The 9,259-nt window shown below is 30.4% G+C and overlaps 3 protein-coding genes across 3 annotated transcripts; 1 reads left to right on the top strand and 2 right to left on the bottom strand.

The window, feature by feature from the left end:
* Positions 1–918: 918 nt before the first annotated feature.
* On the bottom strand, positions 919–2,411 carry LOC119831153 (tRNA-dihydrouridine(20a/20b) synthase [NAD(P)+]-like). The gene is made up of 2 exons (XM_038354424.1): positions 2,203–2,411; positions 919–2,117 (listed from the first exon to the last, which is right to left on the bottom strand). The coding sequence occupies exons 1-2, from the start codon at positions 2,322–2,324 to the stop codon at positions 1,064–1,066; spliced, it is 1,176 nt and encodes a 391-aa protein (XP_038210352.1). The 5' UTR covers positions 2,325–2,411; the 3' UTR covers positions 919–1,063.
* Positions 2,412–2,798: 387 nt separating this feature from the next.
* On the top strand, positions 2,799–4,686 carry LOC119831445 (programmed cell death protein 2-like). Its single transcript, XM_038354783.1, has 6 exons — positions 2,799–3,204; positions 3,278–3,457; positions 3,546–3,704; positions 3,796–3,882; positions 4,138–4,431; positions 4,504–4,686. Exons 1-6 carry the CDS (start codon positions 3,025–3,027, stop codon positions 4,654–4,656), a joined length of 1,053 nt encoding a protein of 350 aa, XP_038210711.1. The 5' UTR covers positions 2,799–3,024; the 3' UTR covers positions 4,657–4,686.
* On the bottom strand, positions 4,674–5,918 carry LOC119831446 (transmembrane protein 242-like). The gene is made up of 4 exons (XM_038354784.1): positions 5,725–5,918; positions 5,550–5,651; positions 5,061–5,197; positions 4,674–4,850 (listed from the first exon to the last, which is right to left on the bottom strand). The coding sequence occupies exons 1-4, from the start codon at positions 5,756–5,758 to the stop codon at positions 4,713–4,715; spliced, it is 411 nt and encodes a 136-aa protein (XP_038210712.1). The 5' UTR covers positions 5,759–5,918; the 3' UTR covers positions 4,674–4,712.
* Positions 5,919–9,259: the final 3,341 nt, after the last annotated feature.

Raw genomic sequence — 9,259 nt, 5'->3', positions numbered from 1 at the left:
TTCCTTTTAACGTGCCTATTACTCATCAATCTGCATACATAAATGTGTAGCCAGTATACAGCATACTTAAAGCTTACTACTATCTTACTTCAGCACAATCTGGAATCTGATACTCATGCCAGTATCGATTTAAGTGTTAAAAAATGTTGAAAAGTACAGAAACATCAATTGATTAACAGACAGCTTACCATGGATATAAAAGCGAAAGTAGCTCTATCTGTCTGTCTGCCTCTTCATCACGTCCAAACCTCAAAGCGATTTGGGTGAAATACAGAATAAGATAGAATAGCTTGAGACCTGAGAAAGGATATAGAAATTAAGCGGGTTTTGTTATGAATTCACGGGCGGAAAGCTAGTAATCTATCAAATAAATCACGACCGCGATTTGGTACAAGTATAAAAGTAACATAAAGTACTTTCCTTATCTACAATATGGCTGTTGCTTTATTTCATAAAATATTTAATACTAGCTGCACCCCACGGTTTCATCCGCGTAATTCCATATCCCGTAAGAATATCGGGATAGAAAGTTGACTATATGTTATTCCAGTTGTACAGTAATCTACGTACTAAATTTCATTGCAATCTATTCTGTAGTTTTTGCGTGAAAGAGCAACAAACGCACACACATCCTTACAAACTTTCGCATTTATAATATTATAATAATAATATAATATAATATAATATAGTAGGATTGGTAGGATCATATACTAATTTAAATATTTTTGAAAATTTTAAAAATGCTTCTTTTTTCAAATAATATAATAACATACACAAGGCCATAATGTGAACTCTCAACATATTATACATTATTGTGTATCCTAGTCTGTATATAAGTGTATAATCTATGGTCTATGTTGTCAAGTCTCAACTAAACGAACAAACAATGTTACTGAATATTGGGATGTGGAGTCTGGGCATAATCTGAGGATGCGCTTGTTGGTGGACAGTTTCTTCATTGTCAGAAGTGTTGAATGTGTTTCTATAGGTTACATATGTACATTACCAAAATTATATGAAGGAAGGTAAAAATAAAATAAAAAGTATACAACATGTTAAATAGCTATAATATTTTTTCTTCAAATATATTACTATCCATATAGTCCACATCATCATTTGTATTAACATAAGAACTAAAAAAATTACCATCCCTAGATTCATAGTCATAATTATTAATACATGAACAATAACATACACTCATCCCACAACCCCTACATTTCTTTCCATGCTTACTTGTGATACTCTCATCAAAATCACAAGAGATAAAGTTACCAATTGCATGTTTATTTTCTATAATATCACTATCAAGTATATGAGTCAATATATAATCATCAACATCCTTGAAAGTACTGAGGTAGTTAAAAACTTGTTTTTGTTTTTTGCTTAGTAATTTTTCTAGCATAAAAACTAAATGATGATGGTAACATTGAAAGCTTATTCTATCCCCACTTATATTCTTCAAATTCATCCAAGCCCTTATGCAACTCATGGGAGTAATTGTTTCTCCACTAAACATTGCCGGATTACTAAGGATACCACTAGCCGACATAACTCCATCACATTTAAGAACTTCGTACAATTGTTCAGCTTCATCCAATGTTTTAACTCCACCATTAGCTATTATTGGTATGCTAAGGGTGCTCAAAACAGTTTTCATAGACTCTACATGAATAGGCTCACTGTTTTTCTGAGTGGGAGTCCGACCATGAACAGTGAGAAAATCTACTCCACATTTCTCCATTTGTTGGCACATCGTTATTGTTTTTTTTAATTCACTCATTATCCTAATTTTAACAGAAACGGTAAAGTCATGTGGAAGACTATTCTTGACACATCTTACTAGGTCGTGAATTATTTCCGGCTTAGATAGTAATGAACTGCCATATCCATCTTTTATAGCCCATCTTTGAGGACAACCACAGTTCAAATCAACACCATCTGCATATTGATAAACTAATTTAGAAGCATCTACGAAATCGTTGACATTATTGGCCGCAAATTGCACTATCAATGGAGTATCATCAAATGTAGTTACAAATTCATTAGATCTTGCCTTTGAATTTTGACAAAAAGAGTTTGCCAAAATCATTGGGGTAAAAGTTAAATCGACGTCGTACCTGAAATGAAACAAGACGTAATACAATGTCTAGAAAAACAGAATATTTTACATATTAGTAAGAATTTTAAAATAATAATACTAACATTTTTACGAGGTTTCTAAATTGCACTTTACTATACCTAACCATTGGGGCACAAACTTTAAGGTAAGTTTCCCTATTTTTTGCACAAGCAAATAGTTCTAAAATATTAGTTTTATCCTTCATTTTATAATATACAAGTATCACTGTTGTATTGATTTATTATATACTAAATGCTTATATTTAAAAAAAATAATAATATCTAGACCACATTGTTATTTTGATATTAATTGACACTTGACGCTGACAATTATGAATTACAATAGACGTTAACCATAGATTATACACTTATATACTGCTAGACGTTAACCATTTAATTTGGAAGGAAATTGAAACTCTAATACTACATTTTGTAGAACTAATTGTTGAGTTGAGTTGAGTAGAACTAATTTATCTATACTTACTAATTTTATCAAAAATATTTTTTTTTTGATCCGTCTAATTAGTAATATCTAAAACTATCAATGACCAATAAACTGAAAGCCATATTGCGAAAAGTCAAAGATAATATAATTTATACTAGGTAAAGCTATTGGTAGTTGCTATTTAACAATGTAACAATAACAAAATAATAACAATGTCATCAGAGAGTTAGGGATAATATTACGAAATGTCAGTTATCAAATGTCACGTCACACGTGTTAACTTATTTTTATGCAAGTGTACAGTACACACTTGTGTTTATTCGCTTTAATTTAAAACTATTCATTTAACTTGTTAACCCTTCGTAGAAAATCCAAATTTGTGTTTTAAAAACCTGCTAAGTCAATATATACAGCTGTATAACCATTAACAGTGCATTTATCGTTTCCGCGAGTTCTGCAATATGACTGAGAATGTTGTGGATATAGGTTTTTTAGACGAGAAAGAATCTTGGCTTTTACACCCAAGGTTTTTTCCAAGTAAAGTCGGAGGCAAACCAGCATGGCTAGACTTAAGAAATATTCCTGCCCCCTCTGAACTTACTTGCAATCAATGCAATGAAGTTATGATATTTTTATGTCAAGTAGGTAAAAGCCAACTTATTTATAGTCCTACACAGGTGTATGTTATTCCTTATGTTGAATATATTTGAGCAGGTTTATGCACCATATGAGGAAAAAGAAGACAGTTTTCATAGAACTATTTTTATTTTTGTGTGTAAAAATGGAGAATGTTGCCGCCCAAATTCTGCAAATAACTTCAAGGTGTTCCGTAGTCAGCTACCACGGAAGAACGATTTCTATTCGTTTGAACCTTATAAGGAAGACCAAAATGAGGTACAATGTAAAGATGTTGTTAAAAGTACATATAATATTTTTTTATAAAAATCAATTTGTATTCTATTTAAATATTCTTGCTTTTTAGACATTTCCTATGGATAAATGGCCAAAATTATGTAATGTTTGTGGTGTCAAGGCACCTTCTCATTGCGCAAAATGTAAGAAAGAATTTTACTGTAGTAGAAAGCATCAAATAATACACTGGCAAAAAGGACACAAGGAATTGTGTTGTAACTCAAATGAGGTAATACATATTGTTTTATAATTAATAACAACTTAAATGTATATAATTTATCCATATAATTAACACAGCAATAATATTCTATTGTTTTCAGACAGATAATAGTAACTTCATAGTAACAGAAGCTGCAAAATCATTACTTTTTAAAGAATGGGAACTGATTGTGGATGAAGAAGATCAAGTATGTTATAATTTGAATTGTTAAAATTAGAATGACTAGTACAGTTGAGTTGTACAGATAAAAACTGATGGAACTTTAAAAAAAAAATTGTTCAGGTTATTATGGGTATTTGACTTAAATCATAATATGAAAGTTTTATTTCTATACTGTCTAATAAATGTATAAAATTATATGATAGTACAAATATCTAAACAAAAATGTTTATATGTGTCTATAACCAACAATTAAACTTACTTTTCTTGTTATTTTCATTAGGAAAAAGTTAAACATGTAGATGAAAATCAGGAGATGGAAAAATTAAAACATTTAATAAAAGAGAAAAAAGCTGGCACTATGAGTGACATTAATGAGAGTGAATTGGAAGAATACACTGGGAAAATCCCAGATGACAAAGTTTTCAACAAATTTAGTAAAAGAATAGCACGACACCCAGATCAAGTATTACGCTATGATAGAGGTGGTGTTCCCTTATGGATAACAGCTCAAGCAGATAATATTGACATCCCTAAATGCTCATACTGTAATGAACCAAGACAATTTGAGTTTCAGGTAATATGCATAAATGAATGGCTTAGACAAGTAATGATTATTTGTTTTAATGAATGTTCACTTTGATTTTAGATTATGCCACAGCTTCTGAATTTTATCAACATTGGCATTGAGATCAATAGCATTGATTGGGGCATATTAGCTATATATACATGCAATAAAAGCTGCAATGAAGGACCTGCATATAAAGAAGAAATGATAATTAAACAAGATTTAAGTAATTAGCAATTTATTATAACTACTTCTAAGTTTATATAAATTATTATACACATGCTTTAGTTTTATTTCTTTTTTCCATAGTCTTCTGATAAGTATGTCAATAGATCATTAAGTCCACTAAATTCAGTTCTTGATTGTGGTGGATTATTCTTTGGTAAAACAGGCAGCAAGTTCCCCATTTTAATTCTAAACTCCTTGAGCTGCAAAGCATTCAACATCATAAAAGCAAAAACATAGCAAAATCATAAAAACGAGAAATGAATAAAAGATCTCAGTATGGAGCAATAACTCCTAGGAAATGAGTCAAGATAACCTTTCTAATATATGGAATTATTAATATAATTATCTTATGTATTTATGTTATCATATTTTACCATCAAATTTAAAAGAACAAAAATGCTTTAACTCACATCTCTTGCACCTGATAATTTCCATATTCCGTAACACAAACAGGAGGTACCAGCTATTGCATAAAGTGTGCCCCAACCAAGAGCTCTCAAAGCAAGTATAGCTCCTGCATCAGCTAATTCCACACCACCCTGTAAACCTTAATTAAATATATGCATGTCGAATTTAGTAAATTAAAGAACAATAAAAAGTTTATGTTTCATCATAATATTTAATTCAGATATGAACTAAATTAAATCAATTGGATTGAAAAAGATTTAACCGACAGAAGAAATTAGTGTCGCAAAATTGTGATGGAACATAAAGGTATTTGGCTGTTCAATTGTGTTATATTGAGGTGAAGATTGTAAAAAATAACTATGGAATATTTGTACATATTTCGAATTACAATTAATTACAGGGATCAGATTGTTAAGTGAGTCGACACTATTATATTGTTGATAAAAACGGCCCATCACCGTAACATAAATGAACATATAAATTATATGAACCTTTGTTGAAATATTTTGGATCTGATTTTCTTGCTGCAGATAATGTAGCTCCAAAACCCACAAATGCTGATATTCCAGCAACAGAGGCCAAAAATGCACCGGCTAAAATTAAAATAATAATTTCCATAGTACCTTACAATAGCTTTTACTGAATATTATATTTAAAAAAAATAACCTTTAATACGCTGTAATCGTTCTTGATCTGCCATTAAAAAATCTGTGAAGTACCTACTGAAATTTGCAGTCGATAGCAATTTGTTAAAAAACTAAAAAATATGTATAAATTTACAACAATGCCTTTATTTATTTTATTTTATTTGTAATATACTTTTCCCGATATTTCATGTCTTTCAAAGGTTTAGATGTCATTGACGCTGTCAAATTTCAATTTTCAAGCACAGATTAAGAAGTGAGAACTAGTTACTTGTCAAAGTATACTAGCTGCACGTCCCGGCTCCGACGGGTATTATTTTATAATAATTGAAATAATATATCTCATCTTTTAAATTGGATCAAACTGCACAGGGTGTGCAAATTTCATTAAAATTGGTTGAGTAGTTTAAGAGCATATCGCGGACAAACAACGCGACACGAATTTTATGTATATTTATATTAGTACTTACTCCGTGGTATCAATCACAGCTTACGAACTAGTTACTCTGTAAAAAAAAGTTAACAGTAGTTACAAAGTTATACAGCTAAGATAGAGTGACATACTACGTTATAGCTGGCCTCCACCACTCGGCCATACTTACAGTGATAAGTGCCTACAAATTCGATTATTAATTTTTTTCGGAAATATTATATAACCCTACCGCTATAGATATCGCGGCACTCTGCGTCACAAAGCAACAGAGTTACGCGTATTAGAAATCGGCAAAACTCGTGGGAATATCTCGTTAGCGAGGTATTCCTACACTGAACACATATGCGAGCTAAATTGAGCTTAGTTGCTTCGCAGAAAGATTGGCTATTTCTATGATTGGTTACGGGAAATGATGTTTCTGTACTTGTACTTATTGTTCTGTGGTTATAGCTACAAGATCTCAAGAACAATATCATAGATTAAGCATTAAATAGCTATTGTTCAAAATATAAATCACTAAATAATAAATATCAATTGCTACCGTAGAATAACGTGAATCAACGTTGATGGACCCATTTACCTTCTTTCATGACAACATTATAACGGCTACTACTCACTGGGTTAAGGGCAGCCACCCGGCGCTATAGTAGATCTTTAAGCACAGCAAATATATACCCAAATTTTTCTTTTGAAATGACCTTTTTAACAAAATTGAGAGTCAATGATTTAATAAGTGACCAATTTATGCAATCTGTAAGTATATAATATATTTTACTAGCTGACCAGGCAAACGTTCTTCTGCCTTTATCATTTAGGGGTATGAAAAATAGATGTTGATCGATTCTCAGATATACCTGCCCGACAAGCACACAAAATTTCGTGAGAATCGATCCAGCCGTTTAGGAGTATGCTAACTAACATTGTGACACGAGAATTTTATATATATAGAGAAGAGATAAACACATTAATTATTTTATTTACTTATAGTCATTTTACGTCTAAACTTAAGTCTTAAAATAACTTAAATCGGTTCAAAACTCACGGCATTACCGAGCAAAAAAATAAAGCATATAAATTGAGAACCTCCGATTTTGGGAACATCGGTTGATCTGTTCACTACATATACATTAACTAACTGCACGCTCCGTTTCCGCCCGGATTGTATTAATCGTAAGTGAAATAATAAAATTATAAACTATCCTATCTTTTAAGTTGGATCAAACTACACACGGAGTGCAATTTGATTAAAATCAGCTAAGCAGTTTAGTGCGGACAAATAGTTTATATATTAAGATAAGATTAATTCTGACCCTTGAATCAATGCTTTCAATATTTGCGAATTGAAAGTATAGTGAAAGTTTATTATGTATTACGTCAAAAATTCAAACAAATTTCAAAATAAAGACTTCATAACAAACATTAAACGGGAGTCCTAAAAATGAAAAACAGTTTTTAGGTTGTATAAAATTATATAATATTATACTGTGTAATGGGTGAGACGTAGCTGCACTATGATAATATTAATATAATATGGAGTCGGTAAAGTCATTAATTAATATTATTATTAATTTAAAAAGGAACTGGCTCAATGGCACTAGTATCAAATAAACTGCAACTTATACATTATAATATAAACTTTTATAATGAAAACAGCAAAAACTTTTAGACTATTACGTATTTCATTTCGGAATATGTATATATAGTTATATAAAACTATGTTTGTTTTTAAGCTACACAGACCAACATTTACTGATTAACCTTCAAGCAAATTGTTTACAAATTAACGCAGGGAAGGACCTTGATATTTTAATAAATGCACCTTACTTCGAGTAGTCGATACTATAACAATTTGCTACGTTATTTCAAAATACTGTTATGTAAATTTGCAAATTATGAGAACAACTTGTTATATACTGTAAAGGGTTCAGCAAATGATATGTCAGTTAACACTTTTATCTTGAAATATCAACAATAAATCATTTGTCAAACATACCCGGATATTTTATGCTACAATTAATACTTAAAATTATAATTAAATATCCTTTAAAGATAGAGACACAACAAGAGGTTGAAATTGACCAGTAAAGGATTATAGAAAATTAAATGCTGAAAGTTGTAAATTGAACACAATGGCGTCATATAATTTGTTTTATCAATTAAATATGGGAGACATTGTTAAGGTGGGATAAGTATATCACTAGGTAATATAAGCTATAGGGGAACATATGTACAATTAATATAATAATCTTGTCATATACTGTAATGGAGATAGTATTGAAATTTGGCTGTGGCGGCTATGTGTATTTTGGAGAACCGTGCTTATTTCACTTAAAAATGTTAACCAATGGACAAGTTTCAATAATATTTTCAAAAGCGGTGGTTAACATTAGTAATTATATATGTTAAATTGTTGATATATAGTGTCGTCATTCTTAAAAGACAACTAACTTAATAATTACTCAAAATTAGAATACCAATCACACATACACTCATACGCTATTACATACGCCATTCCAAAATACGATCATATTCATTAAATAACAAAAGAATAAATAAAACTTTAAGCATATTATGTAAGCTTACAGCCAATTATCAAAAATTTTCAATGGATAACATAGGTTGTTAATCTAAAGATTCTATTTCTATGACATATTAATTATTTACATGTAAGGCGTAAGTTTGATATTATATTAAGAATACAATTAATCTTCCAAAGGAATTATGATAAAACAATATTTTAGTATTAAATATTTGAAATAAGGATGATTACACTCAACGAACATCTCGCAATATAAGTTTTTTTAACCGTTTTTGATTTAAATATCTCTTACGATCATCGCGTACATGCGCATGTATCATTTACGAAACCACTGTTTACATTTAGAAATCCATTTGATTTCCATAAAACAAAAGATCGTTACCCTACTATAAATAAAAAAAAAAACAGTTCTATATAAGTATACATCGTTTTCTATCGTCTAAAATATATTTGTCACGGAAAGGAACATAACATCGTTTATTACTAAACTCGCATCCATTAAAGCGGCACTGGAAGGCGATCCGCGCACTGAAATACAATTATTCTATAAGGCATGCGATACACTGGGGTAAGGTGTGAGGTGTG

The sequence above is a fragment of the Zerene cesonia genome, chromosome 13 (genome assembly GCF_012273895.1).
Source record: "Zerene cesonia ecotype Mississippi chromosome 13, Zerene_cesonia_1.1, whole genome shotgun sequence".
NCBI classification, from domain to species: domain Eukaryota; kingdom Metazoa; phylum Arthropoda; class Insecta; order Lepidoptera; family Pieridae; genus Zerene; species Zerene cesonia.
The sequence above is the reverse complement of the archived record's forward strand: the minus strand, read 5'-3'. Positions and strand labels throughout refer to the sequence as shown.